General features: G+C 41.1%; 1 protein-coding gene across 6 annotated transcripts; it reads left to right on the top strand.

Moving 5' to 3' along the window:
* Positions 1 to 4,161: 4,161 nt before the first annotated feature.
* Positions 4,162 to 13,921, top strand: LOC139627577 (tropomyosin alpha-1 chain-like). Of its 6 annotated transcripts, XM_071488447.1 has the most exons (10): positions 4,166 to 4,380; positions 4,846 to 4,971; positions 7,245 to 7,378; positions 8,151 to 8,268; positions 8,499 to 8,569; positions 8,698 to 8,773; positions 8,890 to 8,952; positions 9,190 to 9,259; positions 9,960 to 10,038; positions 10,465 to 10,674. In XM_071488447.1, the coding sequence occupies exons 1-10, from the start codon at positions 4,267 to 4,269 to the stop codon at positions 10,466 to 10,468; spliced, it is 855 nt and encodes a 284-aa protein (XP_071344548.1). In that variant the 5' UTR covers positions 4,166 to 4,266; the 3' UTR covers positions 10,469 to 10,674. The 6 variants fall into 6 exon arrangements, with proteins under 6 accessions (XP_071344550.1, XP_071344551.1, XP_071344548.1 ...); XM_071488449.1 differs by lacking the exons at positions 9,960 to 10,038; positions 10,465 to 10,674 and adding an exon at positions 13,228 to 13,462 and having other exon boundaries at positions 4,162 to 4,380; XM_071488450.1 differs by lacking the exons at positions 9,960 to 10,038; positions 10,465 to 10,674 and adding an exon at positions 11,604 to 11,773 and having other exon boundaries at positions 4,162 to 4,380.
* The last annotated feature ends 196 nt before the right edge of the window (positions 13,922 to 14,117 follow it).

The following is a 14,117-nucleotide window of genomic DNA, read 5'->3' as shown; positions in this document are numbered from 1 at the left end:
CATATTTTGGTTGGTATTCAAAATGTATTGAAGTTCAATTCCCACACCCATAAATGCTCAGTTCTCCAACTGAGTTTTATTCCTGTCAGTTTGAAAACAGCTTTGAAACAGCATTTTACTAAAATTTACAGAAAGTAAAACCGAATACTTTGCTGAATAGATAAAATATGAACATCCAGTTCTCCATGTCTGTCTTTTTCACCCGTGATGTTTCAGCAGCAGCACTGACACGGTGTACAACCACCACACATTCTCCAGTCCCAAGTGAATAACAGAGAGGTGAGTTCTGGCAAAAGAACAAGGTCTCTTTAAGTGTCAGTTTAGTGTCAGGACGAGATGGCATTTCTGAGTCAGCACTAAACCTAAAGCTATATTGAGTCTAGGCTATGAACTGAGGCCCATGCTAAATTTGTCTGGCACTAAAATTTGAGGAGGCAATGTCAATTACAGTGGCACAGCTGCTCCCAGCACTGCTTTAAAACCTGTAATCCATTTTCTGACATTTTCTCGGTTTTTAATGGTATTTCTTCAGACGTTTTTCCAAGTGACAGAAATCTAAATCTGAAAGACTGTGAAACGTTTTCCTGTTACTGCTGGATCTGGCTTGTAACAAGAAGCCCTGTAACACTGACTTGGCTGAGGTGGGGTGGGGTGGGGAAGACAGTAAGAACCCTGCCTAAAAGGACGAGGGCATTGAATTTAATGTGGACAAGCAGCTGATAGAAGACAGCTCATCCATTATTTTTATGTCCTAAATCTAATTATAATAAAAGTCAGAAAGCGGGTACAGTTACTGATGACTGCAGCATGCCACGCAGCAAGATTAAAGGCTTCATCCACTGAAGACACTTATATACAATATAAGATTACCTGCCCAGGCACAAACAGGTCCTTGAATTTTCTCTCATCAGCCACTTGTACTTACAGTCACTGCTCGATCTTTTCTTTCCTGCTGTATGAAAAGATCTGTGTCACATCAGGTTGTTGTTGCTGCGTTACTCCGCTGACAGAAGATGACACTCCAGTGGCATACTGTAACACGCACTGCGCACAGAGGCTAAACACACTCACCACGTTGATGTTTTTGCATGACCTCACACACGAGCTCAGCCAAACCATTTTGATGAGCTCGATTAGGTTCAATCATTGCGAGGGATAGAGTTTGACTCAGAGGGACTGGATGGAGCGCCAACATTATTCCTCCTCCATACTTTTAATTATTGAGGAGGAAGTGAGAAATTCCAGTCCAGACATGAAGAGTGAGATCATCACTGTACTCCCATTTTTGTCTGCTCGCCCAGTTTTTTCCGACACATCTATAATGAACGCTTCAAACTGCTTTTATTTGGGGTCTGACGCTAAGCTTTGAGTGAACTGTAAAACAGACTGTTGAATACAACACAATAGGACTTGAAGCAGTCACTCAAGTACAGCAGGCATCACAAACTGCAGTGAGCTGTGATACACCACGGGAACAAAGACTGTGTTTAGATTTATGTCTGCCTCATAACAATAAATCAGTAATGCATGCCTGGCCATCAACAGACAATGGTCACCTAATGAAATCAAATTTCAAAGGTCTTTAAACTTAATACACAACATCATTGTTACAGGGCCACATACTTCCCTGCATGATGGAAATTCTGGGAATAGTGAAGCCTGTTTCAGTTATCACACCCGTCTGTCATATGGCTTCAGAGGCATAATCTCAGATGCACAATGGCAACTTTTCTGCCAGGAGGATTTCATCTTCATCTTTTAGCCATTGTTTGATATAAGGAATTTCTTGACAAACAGACAAAGAAAATACAATGTTTCTGTGCAAAAATGCAGATTTCCTCTGTGGAATACTCCAGAGACAAGATATGAAACAGTGAGAGGTTTAATACTTGATTTAACAACTAGAATATGAGCTGTTAGCCCAGTTTCAGCACAGTCACTTGAGTCAGGACATGGTCAGTAAAGGAAAGTCAATTTAGATAATATAATAATATCATAATGCAATGTAAGGGTAAGGATCTAAAGAATCACATGGACATTGATCTCTGCTGCAGACAAAAATGACAAAAAAATAACAAAAAATACAAAAAATATTGCCCATGCATCCTGGCCCTTGAAGACAAAATAGAAAAATCAAGAATTTTAACTGTATTCACAATTCCACAAACCCCTGAACCTAATGCAATCTTAGTAAATCATTAATTGTTGGACAGGTACAGTGTGGTGATATTCGTGTCTCTATCTATCCTGGGTGCGAGGGTGACATGGATTGCGCCTTGAGCCTCTCTGATCTCTGTATACGACTGGAATGCCTGGCTGGCTGTTAAACAGTCCACAAAACACATGGTGGGATGACAACACAGTGACAGCTGACTGCTTTAAAAAAAGCACCGCAGGAAGGATATCAGGCTGGACCACCACAGAGATAAAATATAGGAGAACAAAGTACAGACAAGAGGGGAACAATTGGATTTAATTTTAACTTTAAAAGTTGACCGTATAAAAATCTGATCTTGAAACAACTCAAAGTCAGACTGTGATAGCAACTTGTTAAAAGAGTGTTTCCTGTTCAGCTGCTCAAACCAAGAAGCATTTACAGAATTACCTCAAGATTTACCTAGCTCTATGTATGATTAATCGAGACTTAGAAAATCAAGTGGTAGCAAGTCTTTTTGGTATGATTGATCATATAGGCTGTTTGTTTTTACTGTCCCTCCTCCCAGTTTCTTTCACAAAGGAACCAAAATAGTGACTGATCTGATCTGACAGAAGGCTAATGCCCCTTTTTTTAATAGTCAGGCTTGGTGAGGGTGGGAGTGGCTACAGGGGCCATCCATGGACAGAGTCCAGCAGGTGCTTTTCCAAATAGTAGGATCCCAAAAATACGCACTCAACAAAACACAAGCAGAACAGTGCAGACTAGAGAAGAAAGGCGAGGATGCTAAAATCCAAAAGCATCTTAGAGAAAGACAAAAAAACTGTCAGCATGGTTTGTTAACATCTTATGGACAAGGAGACAGTACTGTCCATAGTATTACATAACGGTGGTGTATGCTTGTAAGAAGTATCTAGCCTATTTTTACACTGGATCTCATTTTCACCCATTAACTTATATTTCATTCTTCTTCCCAAGCTCCAATTTCCCTAACAGTTACAAAAAATTTATTACAGAAGTGGACATTAAACTTTTATTGCTCAGCCATCCACCAGGCCTGACCACAGGTTGTGTGTGACAGCTGCGGCTGTGCCAGTGGCCCCGTGAACTATCACAGAGGCGCAGCTAGGGGGCTGTTGAAATGCCAAAGCTTCTGTATCCTCTGCTGTGCACGCCACTATATCCACTGCGGCCCATTTGAGAAATAACTCTCAGGCATGTATTAACTGAGAGAGGAGTTAGACAAGCCTGATGATATACCTCTACAGAGAGCAAAGCCTATCTGATTGCTGCACGGATGTTGAACTATGCTGTGAGGGAGCTGCTGAAATGATCCCTGGAAGACAAACAAGCCATACTGGCTAACATGACACCCCACAGAGGGAGAAAAACTTTCACAGTGGCTTATCCAATCTGATATATTTGTTTTGTATGAATAGCTCTCGTGCATGAGGTGCTATGACAATTCATTCTGGTACCAATCTGTTGAAATGTTGTAATTTGTTGGGAGTAAGTGATGACACATATTTAAGTAAACAATGTCTAAAATCCTTTATTTTGGCACAACTATTGTAAAAAAAAGTACAAAATAATTGTAAGACAATGGTCTTATTGTGTCTCAGTGGCCTTTTGCTCACATGTAGATTCCGGGTTTTCTTCCTGGGTGATAATTAGGTCATTATTATCAGCATGTTTCCACCAAATAACCCCCCTCAGAGGAACTACTACCTCTGTGAGTCTTGACACTCCACTTCCTGCCTGTCACTTGGAGGGTGTTAGAAATAAGAGTGGACGTCTTGGTGTGAGGGGGGAGTGACCTTCTGACGTCCATACCCCAAGTATAGTCATAGAAGTGGTCAAATGTCTTGGAAGAGCGAATCAGTGAAGAGATTCGGGAAAAAGACAGGTCCCGCGTTGGCAAACAGCTGCAGTTGTTTCCAAAAAAGTATTGGGTGTCCAGTAACTGCCCAGCCAAAATACATATTTGACTCACAACAGCCAGGGCGAGCTCGCACTCCAGCTTGGCGTTCAGTGTGGATCAGACGCTCCGGTCCTTTCATTCAGTTTCTTTTGTTTTTGGTTTGTGTGGACACCCCCGACACTAAGCAGCCATGGATGCCATCAAGAAGAAGATGCAGATGCTCAAGCTCGACAAGGAGAATGCCTTGGACAGAGCTGAGCAGGCCGAGTCAGACAAGAAGGCAGCTGAGGACAGAAGCAAACAGGTCGGCATCCACTGCGAAGCCCGCTCTGGTCCCTTTACGCACGGGTGCCAATGGCACTGTGCGCCGTGGCGCTGCAGGGTTCCTGAGGATTAATACGTGTGTCATCGCAGGATTAAATTAACTTCTAATAATTACAATATCTTTTCACATTTGGACTGCATGAAGTTGGCAACAGCAGATTACATTTATTTTACATTTACCATTGGATTACATTTAGCTAAAATGTGTAACCATACGCCTATTCAAATAAGTGTAATCATACACCTATTCGAATATCTTAGAATAAATATCTTTGTAAATGACTGATTATATATATATATATATATATATATATATATATATATATATATATATATATATTGGTGCAAACGTGTAGTTGTGTAGTTGTATAAAATTATTTACAGACGCCATGAGAAATTGTGATGATGTCTGTCTTTTACATCTTCTCGTTCCTCTGTGTCCCAGCTTGAGGATGACCTGGTAGCACTGCAGAAGAAGCTGAAGGCAACTGAGGATGAGTTGGACAAGTACTCTGAGGCCCTGAAAGATGCCCAGGAGAAACTGGAGCTTGCTGAGAAGAAAGCCGCAGATGTGAGTTTGGGCTGACAGCACCACAGGCTGGTGGAGAGGCCCCAGTTGGGCTGTCATTGCCTAATGGTTTAAACTTGAACAACCCCTTGGGTCCCCCCAGGAAACTAAGATTACAAGCCCCCCCACACAGATTAACTCTAATGAGTAAGTTATGCAATAATCAATTAAAAGAGACCTGGGGGTGTGTAGGATGAATACATAGATAGTTAAATTTAGCTCTTGTGCTGTATATGGTAAGGTCACAGCTTAATGGCTTACCAGTGCATTCCACAGTCATTTGGACGAATCTGAGGCCAGTGTAGGGTTTCAGTCGGACATTTTACAATCATATTTTGGCCTGTACAATCTTTGACAGATTTGTGGTTGCACTGGTTTCATTTGTCACTCTGCAGTTGTGTCCAACCCCGGTGGAATTACCGGTTTATTGGCTGCGCTAAATGTTACACCAATTAGGCCTAATTGATTACGTCATGACCAGAAACCACGACGTCAACAACAACATTAGGCTATTAAGATATCACAAGATAACAAAAGATAAACATTACTGATCCTTAACATGGACTTGACTGATCCTTTGCTTGACTGAAAGACTGGCAGGTGAGACTAGAGACTAAGTACAAAAGCAGATGGATACCACAGAAAAGAGAAATAGCCCAAAGCGACCATCTGCGACACAATATTATACACAATAATGAACCGTTATGGTAAGTAAATAAATTGGAGGTCCAAGATGCTGAATCACAATAAATCGCAAAAAAAACCGGGACATAATGAAGTCGCAGTGAATTAATAAAGAAACAAATGCAAAAAAAGTGCCTTGACCTACAGACAGCAATGTTGGCGGCGCGAAATAATAATAATAATAATAATAATAATAATAATAATAATAACAATAATAATAATAATAATAATAATAATAGTGTTTTGTTAATCAAGTAGACTGTTAATTATGAGTACACAATCGTAACTGAGCTACATGGTTGCGGATGACTGAATCAGTGTGCGATGTCTGGAGCTGTGGCTTTGATAGGGAGAGCTCAATTTACCAGGAGGGGAAGCACCCAACAGAGATCAAGAATTAGATAGCCGGATAACTGGCAAAAAGTAAAAAAGAAATGACACCAAGTTAATTTGAAAGAACGGTTGATATCACCACAATTCATATATTTTTTCAATTCATTCAATAAAAGTTTTTGTTTGCGTGTGAAATCAGGCACTTCCGGGGCCGGTGGCACATCCCAATCCTCATCAGCGCTTGATTAAAGGCGGTGGGGGCAGGGATCAAACGCGCCGCATCTTCAAGCGTGTGTGTGTGTGTGTGTGTGTGTGTATATGCGTGTGCGTGTCTGCGTTGAATTAGCCCGCACACGGCCGAGGAAAGCCTAGCTTAGCCGAGACGAAACAGAGCGAAAATGGCCGGTGGGAGCTCTCTGGAAGCTGTAAAGAAGAAAATCAAGTCGCTGCAGGAGCAGGCCGACGTGGCGGAGGACCGGGCGGCGCTGCTACAGCGGGAACTGAACCAGGAGAGGAGTGCGAGGGAGGCAGTAAGCCGCTGCTAATGGTTTAAGGCAATTAGTCCCCAGGCTGCCGGCGGCATTAGCCGTAAATCTGGTCAAAAAGCGTGGCTGCTAGGCCCAGACAGCGAGCGTGTATGCTCAAACACAGACAGGTGTCAGGTAGACATGCCTGGGACTAGCCCACTGGAGGATGTGGAGACTGAAGGATGGTAGATGAGAGGACACCACCCGGGACATCCCGGATAAACAGCCGCCCTGTAACAAGTAGGCTAACGTTACAGCAGCACCACAGGTGCCCTGAGATAAAATCCTCTCGTGTGTTAAACTCCTGCACCGGGGAGCTGCTTTTCTTACCCTCCGAAATACGTGTAAAAAGCGTAGCCATTTTTGTAGCTAATTTGTTTATGCGACAAGAAAAAATCACTGTGCGACAGGAAATTGCAGGTCTTAAAGGAAAGGAGAAGAGGGAGGGCGGATAAATTAGACTGTCATTTCTTTAAATGCGCTGCAGCTAACGTGTTAGGTTTAAAATTGGTGTTAAAAAACGAGAAATGCCACCCACAGTTCAACCCGTGTGTAAAATGTGCATATTAGAGCCTGCGTCTCTCCCTTGGGATGGGTGCTCCTGACCCAGCCCATGCTCTCTGTGGAGAGCCTGCCACGGGTTGGGGATGTTGTAAGCCTGCAAGGCCAACTGAAACATAGACAGACAAACTGGATTTAACTCTGTATGATGGTGATGTTGTGCTCTCCTAGGCTGAGGGTGATGTAGCATCCCTGAACAGACGTATCCAGCTGGTTGAGGAGGAGCTGGACCGTGCTCAGGAGCGTCTGGCCACAGCTCTGACCAAGCTGGAGGAGGCTGAGAAGGCTGCTGATGAGAGTGAGAGGTGGGTATCTTGCAGCTGGGAAAATAAGGCATCACTTGGTCAACACACTTCACTCATGCCATTCTTGTAGTCCATGATATTTCACAGAAAAATCACAGGTGTGCTGTCCTGATGTGCATAGAACCACATATTTTGAGAAATGTTTAGTTCCCCGTCCATCCCATCATCATCATCAGTGGATTATGAAAGTCAAACTGAAGAAAAATCCAGTCCTGAGTCGCTCTGGTGTACTTAAGTATTAGGTCAGATGCTGTTGCAAACTTTCTGGAGCACAGCGGTCATGATGGCACTGAAGTTGAAGACAAATACATTTAGCACTAAAATGCCAGATACTGCTAAAGTCCAGTATATTAAAAATCAAAGATTGCATATGATGCATGCTGTTGAAATATCACTCTATTAACATTAGGTTCAGCGCTGCCACCAGTGGCTGGAACTTATATTGCATTAATGTTGATTAATGTAACATTTTGAGGGAAACTTTTTAGTCTTTTAGTACAAGTGGATGATACAGTCACACTCCTTGTCAAGAGTGTATGATGTCCTACTTGGTGTACATTAATGTGAAATATCAATACAGTTAAAGTGGAAGCCAGTGTAGTCCTGGTATTTCAGACTACCTTCACCAATATGGGACATAACGTGGAATCCTGTGCTCCACTGGTCACTGCTTTAAATTTCCTTAAGAAATACATCTACAGGGACAAACTGTTGGTCTCTTGTCAGTCGTACATAGGGAACTATCGGTACCATACTATTTTCTCTCCCACAGAGGCATGAAGGTCATTGAGAACAGGGCAATGAAGGATGAGGAGAAGATGGAGCTGCAGGAGATCCAGCTGAAGGAGGCCAAACACATTGCTGAAGAGGCTGACCGCAAATACGAGGAGGTGAGTTTCTCAGCATTACTGCACTCTGAACTTTGAGCTCAGCATTTTCTACATACTTTCACTTTAATGTAACAGCTGACATCAATGGCTATCCTCTGTCAGGTGTATATTATAGCTACTAAGTCACAAATAAAGACTAGAATTACAGTAAATATATAGAGGAGTTTAATTCAGTCTGGCTGTGTACTGACGTATCAAACTAGACTGAACTTTGTATGTCGTGACTCCAGGTCGCCCGTAAGCTGGTGATCATTGAGAGCGACTTGGAACGTACAGAGGAGCGTGCTGAGCTGTCTGAGGGGTAACAATTTCCTTCCCTTTCCCCTCCATCTGTTCCCCCAGGTCACAACTTAATAATTTGTTTTCTCACAAAATCTCTTTCTGTCTGTGGGATCTTAATGCTTGTTCAACCACACCGTGAACCAATAGCAAATGCTCTGAGCTTGAGGAGGAGCTGAAGACCGTGCAGAACAACCTGAAGTCTCTGGAGGCTCAGGCAGAGAAGGTAAGATGGCCGACCGAGAAGATTCACGGTATCAAACCTTGAAATCAGTTTGAAACTGTCTTGTATGAACATGGTGATGATGTTGGACTGACGCTGCCCTCTGAATGTAACCACAGTACTCACAGAAGGAGGACAAGTACGAGGAGGAGATCAAGGTTCTCACAGACAAGCTGAAGGAGGTGGGTTTACTGGAAATATCCATCCTGAACTTTTTTTCCATTGGTATTTTGTAGAGCTTTTTAAAAACTGTGGTGATTGGATGGTGACTCATTAGTTACTTGAATTTAAGTATGCTGACCATACATATCTTTATTAGCTATAATACTTAAGTGCTTTAAGTGTCCCATAAGGCTGAGGCCAGTAATGTAAACCTCTTAATGGGGATTGCTAATGTTTGACTGTGTTCCTCCACTCAGGCTGAGACCCGTGCTGAGTTCGCTGAGAGATCAGTAGCCAAGCTTGAGAAGACCATTGATGACCTTGAAGGTATGAATCTTTTCCACTTGATTTTATTTTTTTTAATTTTTTTTTTTTAAAAGCACTTGCAGAGTTTACTTTCATATTTTTCCACAACATGTAAAGGGGTATTTGATACTGTAACTACACAACCAGCCCACACAAAAAAGTAACGATTTAGAGTCGTCTTCTTTATATCATAAAAAAAACACAAGCTTTTCTTAAATTTGTGACACTTACAAAAGTTTGCTTTTTTCTTTTTGTAAACATTGATGCAGTGTTAGGTTTATGTATTTGGTCAGCAGGTTGTTAAATAGTCCTCAGGCTGAATATCTACACAGTAAGCTGTCTGCTGCAGATGGAAAAAACAAAGCAGTCATCCACAGAGGCCACCGTGATAATATTCATGTCGGCAATAACATTTCTCACTGCAATGCTGTTTGGCATTCTGATGTAGTGACTGTTCAAGGCCAGCTAGTTGCGAGTCGTCGTCACAGGGTCACGGAACATGTGAGGCAGTTTCTCAGTGACTCCTCAAGAATCTGACACAACATCAGCAGCTGTTCCATACACCCTTCCTATTTCTGTACTGCTTTCTTTCCAGTTTCTCTATTTGCATTTCCCTTTGACTTCTGTTCTCTGACTCCTCTGTTGTTGTTTTGTTTTTTTGTGTGTTCTTATTTTGTTGCCAATCCTTCACTGCCACTTCATAACAATCACCACACAATAGATGAGCTGTATGCCCAGAAACTGAAGTACAAGGCCATCAGCGAGGAGCTGGACCACGCCCTCAACGACATGACTTCCATGTAATTCACCACATGCTTGTTTCTGCTAAGTGCCTTAGTTGTCGACTCCCCTAACACCTCTTAAAACATAACAATAGCTCCCTCTTGTGGCATGTTTGAGTGCAGTGATATTTATTTTTTTTATTTTTTTTGCTAAATTATGGATGGATCTCTTTTAAATCCTCCTTCACTGCTTGATAATATTGTTTTGTGTGTGAACTAAAAGTGTTTTGTAGGTATTTCTGATTAAGTTAGATTTTCCTGCAGTTTTCGTATAGTTTCTTGCAATATAGCCCCTTCTCCTCATTACTTTCTCATCTCTTCTGCCTTACTTCTGCATCCCTTTTTGTCCTATGGCTCTGCATGTCTTTTATCATTCATATCTCCTTTTGTTTCTCCCTCCAACACTTTTGTTCTCCTTTTTTTTTTTTTTTTCTTTTTCCACAGCTAAATTTTTACACTCTTCACTCCAGAGGCTGGTTGAGCATCATCTCTCCTGTGCAGCGCAGCCCAACTTTCTGTCTCCTTTGTTTCTGTATTTCTTTACTGCCCCGTCTCTCCTGCACAGTGGGCTGTCGCTGCCATCATCCATTTGTCCATGTCTCATACAGACCTTTGAGCCGTATTGCTTTCTGTAAAATAAACATTCTTACATCTGTGTCAGCCCTTCCCCTTTTCTCCTGCGATGTTTCTTCATTTCTATTTGTCCCATCTTTTTCTTTTTTGATTTTTGTCTATGTGTTTAATTTATTTTGTCGAGTAGCTTTTGAATAAACTCTGAAGCTCCTCTCCCATTCACTGCTCCTTTTTCTCTTCGAGAGGACTGTTATTTAGCATAACGGTAGTATTGGGGTGTTAACTAATTGTATAAACTAGTGCTCACATGAAATACATATTTCCTTTGACTTGGAAGACTACAGCAAAGTAAGTAATAGTCATGACAGGTTACTTGTTTTGTTTATTCAGCTATTTTTGCTTTTGTTTCTGAGGAGGATCAGCTGCATCACTAGGGATTTTGAATGTAGCTTTAGTTTTATTTTCTATGGCCTAAGTCCAAATTGATTTGGCAACACCTGTGGTTAATGTAGCAACAGCAAGTGCGGTTTAATACTACAGCAAACAGTCCTGAAGCAGCTACTTTGCAATGCAACCAAAGAGATGCTCTTTGTAGGTATGCGTATGATGAGCTCAGCTTGAGTCCCTGCACCAAAAGTTAAACACTGACTGTGGGATATTCATTGGTTACCAGCTTGTAGGCTCAGTCCAGACGATCCGTAGTGTCTCTGGGTGAAAAGAAAAATGAATATATTAGTAAAAGCTACAGAAAACACGATTTAAAAAGCGATGATGAGTAATATTTGGATGGCCAGGACACCGGGACTTGTGAGACCTGTTGGAAATAAGAATGACAACAGTGAGTTCTTGATTTTATTTTGATATGATCATGAGGTTGCCAGTTCCAACAGCTTAAAATCAAACTGACACTTGTTTTCTGATGGGCTTCAAAGCAGAACTAACTCTGTCGTCTGTACTAACCTGCTTTCTGTCTCTTTCCCTTTTCTCTTTCCTGCTGTCTGACTGTCAAGACCATCTATACAAACAGCTTGAGAAAAACCGCCTTCTGACCAATGAACTGAGAGTAGCCTTAAACGAGGCCTAAACTGGAGTGGGCTCTTGTATGCTTTAATTTTTCTGAAACTCAAATGTCCGGGCATATTGTCTTTGCTCTTATAGACAAAGAGCATTGACAACTTTGTCTACAACACAACTTAAAACCAAGCAATGCTTTCAACAAATGGGAATACAAATGGAAGATTTTCACATTATGCATGCTCCAACAGCAGTTTCAGAGTCAGACAATCTCAGGTTCTGAACAGCTACAGAATGGATTTAATGTATTTTCTCAGTTATTGTCAGGGCTGTAGCACATGAATCTGGTTGAAATCTGTATGTTGCTGTTGTTCGTGGGGTAAAGGGTGGTGATGATTCTTGAGACCCACAGCTGGGGGCTTAAAATCCTGAAAGTCATCTAGAAATCCTTCTGCATCTTTGAATCCATCTCCAAAAAGAAGGGCAAGTTAAGTTTTCAGCAGAAATAATCAAGCGTCAACAGCAAATGATAAGATGTTGTCTCCTCAGCTGTACTGACAACCAAGCTACCCATTATTTTGGCTTTATTACAAATTTGACTCACTCTGTTTTGTCACAATCAGAGTGAGTAACTTTTCATCTGTACAGTATCATCTAAACAGGGCACAGGTTTTTTTTAACCAGGTTTTGAATTATTAACATTTTATTTTGATGATGTGGTTCTGACCCTAGTGATGCTCTGAGCACTGACCTTACAACCAGCCTGGCAGAGCTTCAAACATTTTAATGAGTCTAAACACTTCAAATGAACAAACTTCCTGAATTCAATTTGGTCTAAATAGTAACACAAGTGACAGGTTACAGATAAAAATGTGCCTTTTTGTTAACTCTGGCTTGTATATATAATTAATATACAGTACAATATACAGCTAAACTCAACTAAGGCGGAGGATGTATAATTTGGTGTATGGCAGGAAGGAATGCTGACCATCAGTGCATGTAGAGAGAGTTTTCACCATATGTTTCTATGGGCTGAATAGTCGTTAGAGGTAAGTTGTAGTCTCATGTGGCCAGAAGTCATATCGAACATGTTCCTTTTACATGACAGAGCTGCCAGCCCTAACCACTGCCAGGGTATCTGATTTGGGGTCCTATTGTTTTTTTCTTTTTAAGTTAGACTTTTTTGATTGACCTGAAACTGCGCCGAAGGGATGTTTGAACTTGATGCAATAGGTCATAAGCATCATTTAAATCCATTGCCAAACTAACAAAAAAGCTTGGTCTGGACCATACATTGTGACAACAGCCCTGTCTATAGCTTGAATATAACATTTACAATATGCTTTGAAAATTACATATCAAAAAATACAAGTTGAGATTGTGGAATTGGCTCAGAGTTGGAGATATGTATTTGCTTATTGAATACTAACATCTGTTGTGGGAGAAAAAACAGAGCTGAATTGTCTCAGATTCATAAGGTTTGCAACAATATCCAGCCTATGTCTAACACTGTTAATTAACCTGGACTAGAGCTTTGTCTGTTTGTATTCTGTGCATTTTTACGCTGTTGTTTTTATGATTTTTTTTTTTTTTTTAACTGATGCAATGCTATATTAACAGATAAACTCACACGTGCTAAAGAAGAGGGCCTGAGCGTAAAACAGATGCTGGATCAGACTCTAATGGAGATGGTTAACATTTGACGCAGCTCTGTTCCTCTCCCCACATTGCCTTGTCTGCTCTGAATATGGCTGGCTCCCATATACGGCTGCTACACATAATGTGGGGAGCTGTGTTTATATGTCTCCTGATCTTGTCATCCTGAAGAAACAAGCTCTACACAAGGTAGCACAAACGGCTTCGGTGAGCTACAGTCAAAACTACACTGTTTCCATTACACGCTGTAATCAAAGGTCAGTTAAAATTCACTGTATATGTATGTTTGGAGAATTTGCACTTTTTTGGGGGGAAAAATACTGCACATAACCATCATGAACAAAGCCATAAGTTACGCCAAGGTTACGTAAAAGGGTCTTTTATTATGTGTACTTTATGTAAAGTTGCTTATGTGTCTTTGTTTCTTCTCTATTGTAAACATTTATTCAGCCAGTGATGTTGTGCACTTCCAGTTTAGCAGGGAAGGAATTCTTAGCACATTTGCTTGAATGTACTGTTTTGTTTCAGCTAAGTGAAAGAAATGTCTGCGCACTGTACTCACTTTTCTGTTCATTTTTAGAAACTGATTAGATTTTTGTGTCTCCAATTTTATATTGGAAATGTAAAGATCATGAATAAATGCTTGAAGTGTAATTTACTCCCAAGTCTTGCATTATTACAAATATTTCTTGCGTGTTTTGAAATACTGTGAAAAAGAAATGTGGGTGGGGGGGGGGGGGTGTTGCATATTAAATACTTTCACTTCAGTTAAGCAATGCAAAATGCTGCACTACACTTTTACAGCTGGAGTACAACTGGTATTTCAAATGGATAAAAGGATAACACAATGATTT

This window comes from Trachinotus anak, unplaced genomic scaffold (genome assembly GCF_046630095.1).
Source record: "Trachinotus anak isolate AG129_WGS33_773 ecotype Australia unplaced genomic scaffold, CSIRO_AGI_Tana_v1 ptg000011l, whole genome shotgun sequence".
In the NCBI taxonomy this organism is placed as follows: Eukaryota; Metazoa; Chordata; class Actinopteri; order Carangiformes; family Carangidae; genus Trachinotus; species Trachinotus anak.
Note: the sequence above shows the minus strand (reverse complement) of the source record. Positions and strands in the feature narration are given on the sequence as shown.